Source organism: Sphaeramia orbicularis, chromosome 22, assembly GCF_902148855.1.
Source record: "Sphaeramia orbicularis chromosome 22, fSphaOr1.1, whole genome shotgun sequence".
Taxonomy (NCBI): Eukaryota; Metazoa; Chordata; class Actinopteri; order Kurtiformes; family Apogonidae; genus Sphaeramia; species Sphaeramia orbicularis.
Window position 1 is genome coordinate 10338895 of NC_043978.1, and position 15128 is coordinate 10354022.

The following is a 15128-nucleotide window of genomic DNA, read 5'->3' on the forward strand; positions in this document are numbered from 1 at the left end:
TAATAAATGAGGGATGTTTAATTTTTAATAAATGATTAACAGACAAAACCAGATTAAAGATATTAACGAGTTTATTAAACATTTATTTAGAAACTAATTCTGTTCAGTTTGGAAATTGAGTTTTTTCCAAAAAAACAAAACAAACTAACAGCTTTTTTTTCTGTTTCAGATGAAAACAGTAAAATAATTAAGCCTATATCTGACATTTGATTAATGTATTAAACAATAAATATATTATTTATGAAACAGATGGACTTGGGTTGGAATAACATGAACAGATTTACATGTTTTTGTTCACTGTAATATTTTGGATTCAATCTTATTTGAAAAAGCGAATCTCATGTTTTACGTGAAAATATTATCAGACATAAAATGGAAAAAAACGCAGGTTGAAAACGTTCAACTTTGACTTAAGTTTGTGTTAAACCTACTTTATTTACATGTTGTGTTTTATAATGAATGTTGTGTAGATTCAATGTTGTGTTCATGCAGACTTGGATCATATGAAACATTGAACATATTCAGGATTCATCCTATTTTTACATGAATATTTCTGTAATATTATATATGAAGGTTCAGTAAAAGTTTGTCCGATGTTTCCAAACTAAATGACGGACTGATGTGAACTAAAGTGAACATGTGGTCAAAGTGGGCGGAGCTTTGTGTGTTTCTACTTGAGTCTTTTTCTCTCAGTCGTTCCACAAACAACACAAACCAGTGGCAGTGAATTCATCTGAATGGGATTGTGTTTGTGTGTTTGTGCTTCATGGTGACCCAGATTTACTGAAGCTGCGTTCAGATTCCAACCAACGTGGAGAAACCTTCAACTGAATCAGCTGACAGCAGCAGAGGATTGTGGGAAAGGCCAGTGCAGACTCAGTGCAGTCCTGACCAGCTGTGAACACAGTGTCAGTGATGTGTGAATCCCAGTGTCTGTGCATCATTTTCACTGTTAAACCACAGTTTGTGTTCTCACATCAACACCTGTGAACGTCCGCCAGCACACAGGATGTGCTCCTCCGTCTCTATGGTAACTGCCGCCCCTCGGCCCCGCCTCCTCCCCTCTGTCAAACCGCACCAGGGTTTCGGCCGAGCCGCAGGGGCTGATGGGAGGTCGTAGGAGCTGTTAGAAAGCAGGTGGCCTTGGTCTGATGTCACAGCTCGTCCTGGTTTGTCCTCAGCTGCAGCAGACGCCGCTTCGGCTCAGGTTCACCAGAGGAAACGCCACAAAATGCTTCTGCTGCCGCCGGCTGCTCTGTGCTGTCTGTGTTCAGGTGAGTGTTTCCAGCCAATCAGGAGCCACAACACTCTACCTGCACAGACGCAGCCACACTAACCTTCATCCACGCCTCTGTTTGTCTACAGCACTGGTCGCCACGGCAACACAGCTGATTCAGGAGGATGTAACACTGACCAGGAGAGTCGGTCAACAAGTCTCCTTCATCTGTGGGGGAACTGTGACGTGTGACACGGATCATATTTACTGGTACCAGAAGAAAGACACAGAAACATTTAAACTGATTCTGGATATTGATAAAACTAATGGTAACTTAGATAAAGGTTACAATCATCCTCAGAAAGATGATTTCTCATCTGTAAATAAAGGTAAAGGTTTTGAGCTGCAGATCCAGACAGTTAAACCCTCTCATTCAGCCTCGTACTACTGCGCCTGTTGGAAGTCAGGAACCACAGTGATAAAAGACGCCTGAAGTCTGTACAAAAACTTCCAGATGAAGAAACATCAACCAGCGTTAGTGACAGGAACAGAACAGGAAACCACGGCAACCATCCCATAGTTCAGCTCCATCTCAGACACAAACTAACTGATCTGAGAACAGTTTGAATCCCATAGATTTCATATTATGAAGCAGATTTGACACATTTTAACAGGTTTAATGTTGGAAAAAACGGAGCATAAAAGTCCGAGTCCAAAGGACAAACAGGATAAACCTGAAGAGTCATGGACACGGACCAATGTTGGACTCAGAGTTGGACCCATGAAAATGGACAGACAATGAAAACTACTGCTGTGTTTGTCCACAGTTCAAATGTGAGGATGTGAAGTGAATCCTCTGGAGACCATGAATGTGAATCCATCCATCAGTGGGTCCAGATCCAGTCCATGTGGACTAAAGGACTGAGGACCTGAACCACGTTCATCCACAGAGTCAAACTGATGCAGAAAAGACAAAGACAAAACCGTCCTGTTGACGTGGACATGAGACAAACACATCATGGATCTGGAACCTGATCCTGGTTCATCATCTGGACACGGTTAGTCCACGTCAGCCCACGGTGGTGGAGCCCACAGGTTTTTGTACCAACAGATTTCACTGTGGTACATGATCTTTGGTTCTGGGACTAAACTGTACGTAACAGGTAAGAAAAAAACATTTAATATCATTTTTAGTTGTAAATATGTCAAATGTGTTTAAAGTCAGTTTCTGCTGCTTCAGGTTTTATATGTTTTTATTATTAATGTAAGTTGATAACTATTCATGAGTAAATAAATAAATAATATAAATATAATTTCAATAATAAATACAGTTTAATTATGACTGAATTTATATTTAAAACTATTTCTCTTCAACAGAAATTATTCTTTATTAAAAACCAAAGTGTGTATTTTTATATTTTGAAAAAAGTGATATTAGTGATGTTCAATCATCTGAGTCATTCAGAAAAAACTAAAAAAAACATCTTATACACGATGTGAAAAATACATTAAATCATATGTAAAAGGTATTTTTAAAGGTTTATATTATTATTGATCCTAATGATCAGATGACTAGAACGACTTCACCTGTAATTAGTTTGCATTAGAAAAAGTGTCGTACAAGTCACTGAAACCTGTAAAATTAAATGGAAAAGGAAAAATATTTTATGGAATAAAAATAATAAATTCCATGACTCATCTTGTCCACGTTGACACTGTGGACAGTAAACCTGTACGATGATGATACTGTTATTTATACATGACAACAAACCTTAATTATAAATTCATTTAACATGATATAAATTTGGCAAATACATAAATGAATAAATAACCTAAAGCAGTTCAACAGATGTACTGGCCTTTATGTAGATTTTCCAGATGCATCGTGTTCTTATATTTTCTTTAAAGTTCTAGAACCTTTTGACCAAACACATGTAAAAAAAATTATATAAAACAATTATTATATTTAATTTTAAAGTGAATACATACTCATATTTATAAATAATCATGTCCCAATGAAGCTTTGTTCACATCCAGTAGATTTATTTCCAAGGGTTTAATAAACTCTGGGTGTTTTACGTCATGTTCAGTTAATGACAGACTGGACTGAAAAAGTCGATTTTCTTCAGTTTTCTTTGTTTAGATTCGATTAGATCAGAAATGTATTGATCCCTCAGGAAATGAAGGTTCCAGTAGCAGCAGAACAACGAATGTACACATATAAGAAATATTACAAAACAAAGGAAAGAAAAAAGTAATAATACAATAATAACAGCAACTATAAAAACAGTAGTGAATAACAGGTAATTACACATAATAAATTAATAATTATATTATATATATATACTTTAATAATAACAGGATAATAATAATTATAATAAAGTGATAATAGTAGTTATTACTCACTTATTGTTACAAGTAACATAAGTATGGAAGCATTAATAATAATAATAATAATAATAATAATAATAATAATAATAATAATAATAATAACAATAATAATAATAATAATAATAATAATAATAATAATAATAATAATAATAAAAATAATCTTTGAATTTATTCTGAGCTATAAAAAAAAATTACATTATCAGTGAATTAATTGTAAGAAAATCCATGATTTACACTGAAAAACACAAAACACAGAGGATAATATTCTAATAAACTGTGATAAATGACTTGGGAGAGGTTAAATGTCGATAAAAACTCAGTTGTAAATGAACACAAAAGTGTGTGTGTGTGTTTATGGGTTAAAAACAGAAGTACTGGTAGATTTGAGGGGGTTTGTTTGTGTCAGTGTGGGTCCCGTCCTGCTGCTCTCATTCATAATGACATGTGTTTATTGTTGCTTTCCCTGCTGTTCCTCTTCATATTCCCTCCTGGTCTGTCAGTGACTGTGTGAGGACTCAGACCCAGGGTCATCTTCTGTTTGTGCTGCTGAATGCTTTCATTACTGGATGCTCACATCAGTGTGTGTGCAGTCAGTTCTAGTGCTGCTGAATCTCCTGGGGTCGTTCTATAGTTCAGTCACTTTCACATCAGACTCAGTGCAGTGCACAGCTGTCGGCCGTTGCTCACCGTGTCCACGTGTCCACCTTCAGGTGATCGGCCGCTGAGGCCCGTGGTGGACGTGTACCAGGCGGCGTCCACAGCCCACCTGGACGGGAAGACCTCCCTGCTGTGTGTGGCCTCAGGCATGTTTCCTCCTGAGGTCCGGTTCTCCTGGAAAAGACAGAAGGGCAACGGAGCTCTGGAGGATCTGCCCGACGCTGAGGGAGAACAGCTGGAGGTCCAAGAGTCTGGACGCAGAACCGCCATCAGGACCGTCCATCACAACCACCACAGCTCAGATAAATACTGGTGCACGGTCCAGCACGAGGGGGGGATGGTGATGGCCCAGACCCAACAAGGTGATGAAGGCTCTGGACTGGCTTCAGCTGTGTTTCAGCTTCAGGTGTGTTCAGACGAAGCATGACAGAAGCACTGACACAGATCTGATTTGTGTTTCAGAGGTTCCAGCTCTTCCACCAACCCCGACAGTCCCACCGACTCCTGCTCCTCCTGGTCCTCCTGTTCCTCCTGGTCCTCCTGGTCCTCCTGGTCCTCCTGGTCCTCCTGTCCAGCCCTGGGACTCCCAGCGTCTGTCTTGTCTGTTTTACTCAGTTCTGATAATGAAGAGTCTGCTTTACTGCTGTGGACTCTGTGTAAGGAGTCTAATGTAGAACATCCACCTGCTCCACACAACCATGGAAATATATATACATATATGTGCAGGGTGTCCCAAAACATCTGACAACATTTCATCATCTAATAATTTGTTTAAACTTTCTTTGCTCTTTTTGCTCAAAAAAGTGTCATCATTTTGATTGTTCTGCTTTCATGAACAGACATGCCGTTTACTGCAGCAGAAAAGGCCTTCTGTGAGTTGAAGTACGCCCAAACTCAGTCAAATGTGAATGTGTGATGTGAATTTGGTAGAAAATTTCATAAACAAGCGACAACAGGAAAGCAGATTTGGACGTGGCATTAGAAGTTTCAAGAGGAAGGCTGTTTGTGTCGGAAAAAACAAACTCCAGAACCGACTTGATGTGTGCTGCGTCACAAACGGCGTTCATGTTGAACATCTGTAATAACTTTGGAACATTATAAAATTACCATCCCCCAGAATTTTTCATTTGAAATTTGTAGAATAAAACATTTTATGTCCACAATAAATCCTATTCAGTATCATTTCTCCTGACCGTGTACTCACTCCGATATGGACATCTTAAATGATGTCAGTTTTTTTGGGACACCCTGTATATATATTGTATCCGTTCGTCGTCCGTCTGTCCGTATGCGCAAAAACTGTGGCGTGGACTGAAGGCCGAGGGTTTTCAAGTGCGGGCACGTGATGTCTATTTGTGTCTCAGCTCTGATACATGATAACATAGAATTTTTCACTTTTCATTTTTCTAATATTAATATCCTCCTGAGACCAAGGAAACCAAAACTTTGGCTTTTTTACATTAAATAATTGTAAAAACAGCATAATGTAATGGTTTTTCTGACTTTTAAATTTTTTTTTATGAAATATTTTTTGCAGTGGACAGTGTTTTGTGTATTTTATATAACTCTGTCTTTGTATAACTCTTGTCCCCTACAGAAGACAAAAATGTATTGCTGGGTCTCCAGATGATATATTCTATAATTAATATTCACATTTATTTTATGCATTTGCATAATTTCACTTTTTCATATAGTGCATTTTATTTGAATTATTGCCCATAAATTTGCCATAAATACTCTTTATCTGTCATGACTGAAACCAGTGTTTTATGTCTCATTCATTCACATGGATTTCTGTGCTTTAAATTAATAATTTGAGTTGTTTTTTTTTCTGTCAAATGTCAATAAACTGAGATTAAACTGAGACTGTTAATTAATTAGAAACTAAGACATTTTTAATTAGAAATTAAGACATTTTTCCAACCATTATTTAAGCAGAGTCGACAGTTTCAACTGTTGTTTATGAGTTCCAGAGTGAACATGTTGATTAGAAACTCTGTCAGTGGTTAAATGGTTTATTTTCTGTCTCATATGTATTGATTTCATATCGACACTGAGGATCAGGTTGAAAATATTCTGTCTATTATGAATCAAATCTGACATAAAAGTCTTAATATCAGACCAGTTGAGGTAAATCTTTACGCCGACGACACTGTTGTTTATTCTCATAAAAGTAAGTAAAGAAAGCATTGGATAAATACAGTTACATTTATTACATTATTTCTATTATTGTTCAGTCTAATATAATTTTATTATTAAGTCTTTTTCATAAACTTGTCCATTATATTTTTAATAGTCATTAATAGTCAGTAAATGAACAGACTGTGTTAGTGAATGACTTAGTGATGTTTAATATTTTTATTGTTAACGTGGTGAAATAATGTGACATGAAGAGGCTGTGATTCTGTTTGTACAAATAAATAAACCAACCTTTGATCAAACATGAGGCCGACATGTTCGATTCAGTGTTTTTTGTTTCTGTCTCTAAATGAAAACCTGTTGAGCTGAGTCTGTAATTCACATTATAATGAAAGTTTAATGAAAATATTAAACATTTCAGTATAATTTAGGATTAAGGCTCAGAGAATCTAAATGTTTTTCTTGGTTTAATGTTTTCTAAACAGATGTAATAATTCAAATCACTGACACAACTGGACTTTTGTCTGCATTCTTTTCATGCTGTTGGTGTTTAACAGACAGACAGAGCTGTGCATTGGACTGTATTTCTATGGAGGTTTAATCTGGTGTGAATGTGGAGGCTGTTGAACACAGGAAGTGTTGATTCTCTGTCAACTGTCTAATGACCACAGAGAACACATTCAGATCTGATCAACTACCTCCTCCTACGCACTTTGACACAAACACGTCTTTCCACAGAGTTCATCGACTAAACCAGGGCTGTCAAAGTCAACCCAGACCAATGTGATCTAAAGTGGGTCAGACCAGTAAAATGAGAATAGAATAACTTATAAATAATGTCAACTCCAAAATGTTCTCTTTGTTTTAGACTAAAAAAAAGTAAAATTATATTGTGAAAATATTTACATCTGCTAACTATCCTTTAAAAAATGTGAATAACATGAAAAGGATCATAGTGGACCCACAAAGATCGACACAAAACATTTAATAACAGGCAGAATATTGATAAAATGACAATAAACAGACCACAGTCCAGTTTAACCAGAAAAACCTGTTGAGCTGAGTCTGTAATTCACATTATAATGAAAGTTTAATGAAAATATTAAACATTTCAGTATAATTTAGGATTAAGGCTCAGAGAATCTGAATGTTTTTCTTGGTTTAATGTTTTCTAAACAGATGTAATAATTCAAATCACTGACACAACTGGACTTTTGTCTGCATTCTTTTCATGCTGTTGGTGTTTCACAGACAGACAGAGCTGTGCATTGGACTGTATTTCTATGGAGGGTTGAACTCCACTGAGTCTCTGACAGACACGATCACATGTTTGTTTCCTGTTTGAGTCTGTTTGTGTCAGCTGGACGTTGGTCTGATTCCTCTTCTCTGTTTCCATCAGCGCTGAAGACGGTCCAGTGGTGAAAGACGAGGCCTTTCCACCTGGAGACGACGGGTTGAGTCTTCGATCAGATGTTCTGAGGTCAGTGTCTGTGTGTGTTTGTCCAAACAAAAACTGAACTACAAGCTCTAAAACCAAACTTGTGAAGCAAACTTTCACGTCAATATCAGCTTCCAAATTTGGGAATTTTCACCGGGAATCCCAGGAGCAGCAGGACAAAGATCTTGGAAGATGATCTGAACACACTTCTTTCATTGTATTTTGATGAAGATAGATGGGGGAGGGGCAACAATGCCTTAAACGTGTCTGAAATTATTCTAAACCATACTTGGGTGTTCCCTGATGTGTTTAAGAACGTTTCAAACCTTTATTTTAATGGTCAACAGCGCCCTCCAGTGGCCGATTAATAAGGCTTTAGTATGTGCTCCAAAAATAATCATTTTAACATGTCACAAAACTCACATAAAAGCTCTTCTAAATTTCTAAATAACTGTTTCCACGTCATTTCCGGATGTTTCAAAGGTCACCAGTGCCCTCCAGGTTCCAAGGACACTTCTAACTTCTAACTTCTACTCCAAAAAGGATGGTTTTAAACCAGTCCACAAATTCACTAAATACTGTTCAAAATTGCACAATTACTCTTTCCAAGTTATTTCAGAATGTTTTAAAATTAAATATCAATGGTCACCAGTGCCCTCTAGTGGCTGAGTAGTAAGGCTAGTAAGGCTGTATGTACTCCAAAAAAAGATCATTTTCATCATATCACAAAATTCACAAAAAAACTATTAAAAAATGTTTAATAAGCCTTTCTATGTTTTTTTAGGTTGTTCAGCTTTTATTTCAATGGTCATCAGCGCCCTCCTGTGGCCGAGTACTAAAGCTATACTATGTACTCCTAAAAAAGGTCATTTCAGACATGGACTCAAATTCACTTAAAAAATATTCTAAGTTGCCAAATGACACATAATAAGTTGTTTCAGCATGTTTTAAAACTTTATTTCAGTGGTCACCAGTGCCCACTAGTGGCTGAGAAGTAATGGTCTTTTTTTTTTTTTTAAAGAATATATTGATAAAATTTTTAACATATCACAAAAATCACATAAAAACTATTCTCAGTGTGTAAATAACATGATCTGACACATGGATTCCTATTCCATGTGTGTTTTCTTGTGGTCCAGCGCCCAGGCAGGAAGAAAACCCTCTTTAATCTCCTCATAATCTGACATGTATGTGTGCGTTCAACCAGGGTTAAAGGTCACGTCAGCGTTCTCTTCAGAGGACAGTCTGAGACGATGCAGACGTGTCAGCCGGGGCAGAACTGGTCCAAAGTATCGACTCCCATGAGACGTTCAAACACATCTGCATGAAGCTGAGGGGGGGGGGTCAGTAAACGTCCCATAAAGACGTGACGCTCAGAGACGTGGACAGCTGGGACACGCTGGTGGGACGCCACGGCGTGAACCCCACCGTCCTGTCTGCGCTCACCATCAGGAAGCCGTTAGAGCTGAAGCGTCCCGCGATGTTTCCCACGTCGAGCCAGACGAACGGCGCCACGGCGTCGGACCGCAGGGTGACGCTGAACCCAGACTCATCCTCCTGCACTTTGGCCTGAAGGGAAACCACAACAGGTAAACAAATAAATAAATAAATAAAAAATAAGAGAATCAAAATTATTTATGTATTGTTTACAATACAGTCACTAATTAAGTTAAATAAGACCAAACTATAGATTACAGATCAGGTATTTTCTATATTAAATTTACTGATCATGTAAATGTTCATGATCAGAACTAGGGCTGTTCCAAAATATTGGTTCTGCAATATATCGCAATATTTCATTTCACAAACTGTATCGATATTAAAAAGTACTGTATGGATATTTTTAGGTGTTTATTCAAATGCAGATATGGCGGAGGTTCATTTTAGTTTTTTGGTTTTCTTTATTGTTTATATCTTATTTATTATTATTTAACACTGTTTTATTAAATAATGGTTATTTGAAGCATCCTAAAAGCACTTTTTCCTGTCTGAGAGGCAGATGGTAGTTCCTTTGTTGGGATTGAACTAAAATAATGTTCTGATGTTAGTTCTGAACTAATAGAATATGAACATTTGAACAGGATCTTAATGACACATTCAACCAAACAGCCTTTAAAGTTTTTCATTTTCTACATTTATTTTCGTTATAAAAAAGATTTTCAATACTTATGTCTTAATGGGGGTGAGACTGTTGTAGATTATGATACTTTCGGCGCAAATTGACATCAAATAAAACCGTTCTAATTAAGTTTTAGCTGATTTTTAATAACTTTCCTTTGTTAAACTTCTGCTTCCGGCCGCCATCTTGTTACTTTCACTACAGTTCATAATCTGATCACAAGATGGCGACGTCTAATCACTTCTTTTTTTTTTTTTTTTTTTTGTATTTTAATTGTTTCAATTAGTTTATTGTTTTTCTTTTTCAAATTTTCAATGTTGTTCCAAAAAGTTTGGAGATCTGTTATTCTGAATTTGTAATTGATTTGAATTTTTTTTTTTTTTTTTTTTTTTTTACTTTATTTAAATATCAATTTACAAACTTTGTCAAACATTTAACATATAACACAATTCATAGAAGAGAATACACATATAAAAACAAAATACAATCATAAAATCAATATATGCATGAAATACATTTTCAATAATTCATATACAAAAAAATAATACATACATACATACATACATAATTTCTCACCTAAAATTTCATCAAATGTCAGAAGAAACATTAAATAACTTATCATAACTATCAAGGAATGTCTTTTTTTTATTATTATTATTAACAAGGGTTAATGATTTGTGAAGTGAATTAAATTCAATTAAAAAATGAGGGAAGGTTGGTTTGGAGGCTGAAAATTTTTGTTTATGAATAAAATATTTACCCAATAAAATAAAAAAACAAACTAAATATTGGAGAAATTTGTCCTTATTTTCATATTCACATTTCATAACATATAACATCTTTCAGGGAAAAACAGTATGACATGTTAACTTGGATGAAGATATGAGAACACAGGTTAGACCAAAATTGCTTTGTGATATTACATTCCAAAAACAAATGGTTTAAAGTTTCATCAGCATGTCCACAAAAAACACAGCAGTTATCCACATACTTGAATTTTGAAATGAAAGTGTTGACAGGATATATCTTGTGAAGAATTTTGAAATGAATTTCTTTTACTTTGTTATGGATACAGTATTTGCGACGTCTAACCACAAGTGACAATAGTGGGTATGCACGTGACGTCACCACCAGTGGAAGTCACGGCGGTTCCTCCCACTGAGTGGCAGAAAGAGGGAGATGAGTGTCAGCGTTGGCTTCAATACTGTCTAAACTGAAGAACAATATTTATTAAAAAATGGGGAAGAGCTGTTATGAGATTGATTGTATGAACAGGTTCTTAAAGCAGTGGGAGCTATCGTTTTACAGACACTGAAAGACAAAGAAAAGAGAAGTAGATGGATCCACAAATCCAGGAAACCAAACCTAGATCTGTGGATCCTGTTTGGTGTCAGCTAACATTCATTTATGCTGTATTTTTGGGTCCAATCAGACCTTAAATGACCTATTGTTTTGGCTAACGTTACTTCTTAGTAAAGCTCTTGGTTTCATAATCAGATCTTTCATGGTTTTTGTCTTCATTTTGTGATTCTGAACCTTGTGCTCCTACATGATTAGTAAACTAACTGAAACTGAGGCTAACCCAGTTTTTCAAATACGGGGGAACTGGAGAATAAAGCTACGACGGACTATTAGGACCACATGAGAAAATAAAAACACTTGTCACTATGAGTATAAAGTCCTAAAATATCGATATAAAACCTGTAATTTTATGAGAATAAAGTCAAATACATAAAGAATCACAATGTTATGAGAATGAAGTGGTCGACACGGTGGTGCAGTGGTTAGCACTGGTGCCTCACAGACAGAAGGTTCTGGGTTCGATTCCAGCACCAGCTGATGGGGGTGGGTCCTTTCTGTGTGGAGTTTGCATGTTTTCCCCATGTCTGCGTGGGTTCTCTCTGGTACTCTGGCTCCTCCCACCATCCAAACACATGCACTGATAGGTTAATTGGTTAATGTAAATTGTCCACAGGTGTGAATGTGACAGTGATTGTTTGTGTCTATATGTTCAGCCCTGCGATGAACTGGTGAAATGTCCAGGGTGTACCCCACCTTCGCCCGTAAGTATCTGGGATAGGCTCCAAGTGACTCCTGAGACCCTAATGAGGATAAAGTGGGTTCAGAAAATGAATAAATGAGAATAAAGTCGTAATTATACAAAAAAAAAAAACTCATAATTTAACAAAAACGTCATTCGTTTATGAGATTAAAGTCGTCATATTCCCACAATAAAGCCATAATATTACCAGAATAATGTGGTAATTTAAAAACAGGTGGTCTAAATCTGCTAATTTCCCAGAATCCAGTGGTGCCCTGCTGGTCCACAGCAGTAGTATCTGTGTTGGATAAAGTACTGGATCTGAACTAGACTCAGTAAATCTCCTCAGTCCCAGTAGATCCTGCATATGTAACATTTAATTTGAATATTATTTTATTTCCAAATCATTAATTTTTGTTTATTATTTTGACATTTGTCTATGTTGTAATTTACATATTATTTCATTAATTATTTACTCAATTTATATTATATATTCTTTTATTATGTTTCTTCTTGCCTTTCTTAATATTTTGGTTCCTGCCTATTGTTTATGGTACGACCTGTTTTGGCGTGACATGAGAGTTAAGTCCATGGTGAGCGTGAGCAGCGTATGTGGTCCGAAGCTGCTGACAATAAAGCATGCTGAAACTGTCCTGCCGTTTGGTGATTATTAGCACGGAAGATAGCAAAACATCAACACCAAGAACACCATTGTAACCCGCCTTACCCACAGCCCCGGTGAGACAAACAGTATTTCAGGGTTACACATACAGGGTGGGGAAGCAAAATTTACAATATTTTGAGGCAGGGATTGAAAGACAGTGTATGACCAATTAGTTTATTGAAAGTCATGAGAATGTATTTGCCACAAGAAAACTGACATAATAGAAAATGTTTTTATTCTATGTGTCCTCCTTCTTTCTCAATAACTGCCTTCACACACTTCCTGAAACTTGTGCAAGTGTTCCTCAAATATTCGGGTGACAACTTCTCCCATTCTTCTTTAATAGTATCTTCCAGACTTTCTCGTAATAGTTTTGCTCATAGTCATTCTCTTCTTTCCATTATAAACAGTCTTTATGGACACTCCAACTATTTTTGAAATCTCCTTTGGTGTGACGAGTGCATTCAGCAAATCACACACTCTTTGACGTTTGCTTTCCTGATTCCTCATATGGGCAAAAGTTTCTGAAAAGGTATGGATAATAGTGTTAGGTATGATTATGACATCAATATATGTTTGGTTTCAAAACAATAGACGTAGTGCCTGCTGAGAAAAAACAACTAAATGTTCATTGTAAATTTTGCTTCCCCACCCTGTATATTCACTGGGGTCAGTCCACGGTCTACTGTAAATGCACTTTGGATCAGCTGGTTCTGGGCCCTAGTTTTGGACCCTGGTTGTCAGTGATGATGAAACCATGTATATTTGTTTCAGGTCCAAACAGCGCTGACCCCCTCCACCCTGGATGTCAGGATCCTCCATTTGTGTCCACATGTCAGTGTTCGTGGACCACTTGTTCTTTGGTAGCTCGTACAGATCCATGTCCAGTCCAACTGTCCTTCATGTAATTTCATATTTCACATTTTCCCGCTCTGGCTGTGTTTACTGCTGTACTCCGTCATGTCGAACAGGTTGGGTTTTGACACTCAGTCTGACTTAGGGGGGCGTGGCCTGGGGGGGAAGTGACGTATGTGGATACCCTCTATTTGCTTGATTAAATCATTAGTTGTCGGTTAATTACCCTTTTCCACGGTGGGATTTGTGGTGTCAACAGTAGGGGGTGCCACTGCCCAAATAGCAGGGCGGGGGGTTCTCCGTTGAAATCTGCCTTCATCATGTCAGTGATGCAAACTCAGAAATGCCCATTTCCTCTAAACTGCCCCTCTTCAGATCCATTTTTTATTTTTATTTCTCCGTTGAATTTCTTTAGTTCTCCTCCATAAATGTCATTGTCTGTACTTTATCCAATGGTTCAATAAATCAATCATTAAGGAATATGACATGATTTTTGCATGAAATATATAAACAATATTTAGCTTTTATTCTTATAGACGCTACGGAAAGAGAAATTCAGGTTCAATTAACTGTTAATCTATCGATAAGGTCAACCAACTAATGATTAATGGATTAATCGATAATTTGCATCTCTACTGCAGACCAAGGTTTGAATAGTTTTGGATTTTTCATTATAGTTTAGTTTTATTTACTTTGGACTTTTTTTTTTCTCTAATTCAGTTAGTTTTAATTAGTTTTTAGAGCAGGTTTGATAGTTTTTATTAGTTTTCATTATTTTCTAAATGCTTAGTTTTAGTTTTAGTTTTTTTTTATATCTTTTCTCTTCTTCTCCGTCGTGTTCAAATAAATCCCAGACAGGACTCTGCTGCTTTCTCCCAACTTTAGTCTCCATGTTTCCAGGTAGAGTGGGGACCAGAAGACGACTGGAAACCACAAGTGATGGACTGTCAAGTGTCACATGGTGCCACTAGCTAAAATTGCTCGAGGGAAATAAATTGATTTCGTATCAATCTGACACTGACAAAAACAAAAACAAAGGGAATTTTATACATAATTTTTATCCTTTTTAGTTAGTTTTATAAGCACACAATACAGTTTCAGTTAGTTATCATTTTTTTGTTTTAATTATAGTTTTTATTTTAGTTCACGAAAATGTTTTTACAGTTCTAGTTTTCGTCATTTTGTTAATTTTCGTTAACGATAATAACCTTGACACACACGCAGTCAGGTGTTAAATACTGACTTTAAATCTGTAAATCCTTCATAAACATATTTATCAGGTTTATTTCCAGACGTGTGAACATTTGTTTTTTTTAACCTGTTCCTTCTCAGCTAAACTCTTTTATTATTTATCTATTTAATATAAATTCCAAACCTTGGTTTAGGGTGAAATAAACACGACTTTCAGCCTTTAAACGTGTTTTTCAGGATCCTTATTTCAGGTTCAATGACGTGGCGTATCACTGGATCGCGCTCAACAACTGGATGTACACGACCACGTTCAACACATCTGAGCAGCTGAGGTGGGTTCATGACGTACACACTGGTTTGATTGGTTTAACTATGTGTGACTTTATTTAGCATTATTATTATGGCTATTTTTTGTCA

General features: G+C 36.5%; 1 protein-coding gene across 1 annotated transcript; it reads left to right on the plus strand.

The window, feature by feature from the left end:
* Positions 1–1040: 1040 nt before the first annotated feature.
* Positions 1041–6699, plus strand: LOC115413461 (immunoglobulin lambda-1 light chain-like). The gene is made up of 5 exons (XM_030126322.1): positions 1041–1274; positions 1366–1691; positions 2328–2379; positions 4318–4626; positions 4727–6699. Exons 1-5 carry the CDS (start codon positions 1232–1234, stop codon positions 4936–4938), a joined length of 942 nt encoding a protein of 313 aa, XP_029982182.1. The 5' UTR covers positions 1041–1231; the 3' UTR covers positions 4939–6699.
* The last annotated feature ends 8429 nt before the right edge of the window (positions 6700–15128 follow it).

Excerpts from the sequence above, each read along its gene's own strand:
- LOC115413461 (XM_030126322.1), top strand. The coding sequence starts at position 1,232 with ATGCTTCTGCTGCCGCCGGCTGCTCTGTGCTGTCTGTGTTCAG. Across the intron at positions 1,275-1,365 it reads TCTGTGCTGTCTGTGTTCAG|CACTGGTCGCCACGGCAACA; the intron begins GTGAGTGTTTCC and ends GTTTGTCTACAG. Across the intron at positions 2,380-4,317 it reads GACTAAACTGTACGTAACAG|GTGATCGGCCGCTGAGGCCC; the intron begins GTAAGAAAAAAA and ends GTCCACCTTCAG.